The sequence below is a fragment of the Limulus polyphemus genome, unplaced genomic scaffold (assembly GCF_000517525.1).
Source record: "Limulus polyphemus unplaced genomic scaffold, Limulus_polyphemus-2.1.2 Scaffold6649, whole genome shotgun sequence".
NCBI classification, from domain to species: Eukaryota; Metazoa; Arthropoda; class Merostomata; order Xiphosura; family Limulidae; genus Limulus; species Limulus polyphemus.
Genome location: NW_013672259.1, coordinates 42,382 through 43,785, shown reverse-complemented (window position 1 = coordinate 43,785; position 1,404 = coordinate 42,382). Strand labels below are relative to the sequence as shown.

Sequence of the window (1,404 nt, the reverse complement as noted above, 5' to 3'; positions counted from 1 at the left end):
CTACTCACATTACACAGTTTATAACATCTACAATATCAAACTCAGTATAAATTCTACTCACATTACACAGTTTATAACATCTACAATATCAAACTCAATTTCCACACTACTCACATTACTCAGTCTACAACATCTAGATGTATATCTGTTATACTGTGTTTGTTCTTATTACATATCATACACAGCATATTAAAATTTTCTTCTGTGTCTATATTAAACAATAATAAGAAAGACCTTCCTCACCTAAGTTTACCAGAACCTTCATTAGACATGTCTACAACTTTTTTAGCTTCTTCTAGAAGATCTGCAACACTACCATTTTTATTGGGGTAGAGCACCAACTCAGTCTGCAACAAAGGAAACAAATTAAATCTACAGACGTTTAGAACACAGTAAAAACAGCTTCCTGGAATTCTAAAAATAATCACATCATTTTATTAAAATATTAGCTCTACACTTCAACTTTCAATATATCCTGAGACGGAACACTTCTCAAAAAATCTGCACTTAGATTAACTTTCAATATATCCTGAGACGGAACACTTCTCAAAAAATCTGCACTTGGATTAACTTTCAATATATCCTGAGACGGAACACTTCTCAAAAAATCTGCACTTAGATCAACTTTCAATATATCCTGAGACGGAACACTTCTCAAAAAATCTGCACTTAGATTAACTTTCACATCTTGAGAACAAAAATAATACTTCTTTAAACTCAACTCTACAACTTAATATAACTTTCACATCTTAACAGTAAAGAAGAATACTTCTTTAAACTCAACTCTACAACGTAAATTAGCTTTCACATCTTAACAGTAAAGAAGAATACTTCTTTAAACTCAACTCTACAACTTAATATAACTTTCACATCTTAACAGTAAAGAAGAATACTTCTTTAAACTCAACTCTACAACGTAAATTAGCTTTCACATCTTAACCCTTTCATTATGGGCTGGGTAGAATCCACCCAGCTCATAACCACAAAAGTAATTACACTATGATTTTTGATAATGTATGCATATCTTTACAAAATTCTGCAGGTTATTGGTACACATTACAAGGCTTTCGTATATAAAATATCAGGTTTTTAAATTAAGTATTAAGATTTTTTAATTAAAGATTTTCTTGTAAAATTTTGTCTTTCAGAATGTTGATTACCCAACATGCAAAGTAATGTTGATTTTAAGATTATAAATACTTTTATGCATTACAACATTTACAATTTCACATGCGAAATCTTTATATACACCAGAAAAACTATATATTTTATCTGTTATTTTCACTATTGTATCTCTGTACAGATTGGTTCGATTTAACCGACTTCATAACCACCATAAAAAGATGGGAAATAAATACAAATTATGCTTTTTTTGTTCTAGAATGACTACAAATTATAACATGC

General features: G+C 29.6%; 1 protein-coding gene across 1 annotated transcript in view; it reads right to left on the bottom strand.

Annotated features, from left to right (window-relative positions):
• Nucleotides 1-238: 238 nt before the first annotated feature.
• Nucleotides 239-1,404, bottom strand: part of LOC106473932 (ubiquitin carboxyl-terminal hydrolase 7-like) — a gene marked incomplete at its 5' end in the record, with an annotated part of 38,003 nt that continues 36,837 nt past the window's right edge. Inside the window, one exon of the mRNA XM_013934622.2 lies at nt 239-347. Within this exon, the coding sequence (XP_013790076.1) occupies nt 240-347 (108 nt within the window). The remainder of the gene's footprint in view (nt 348-1,404) is intronic.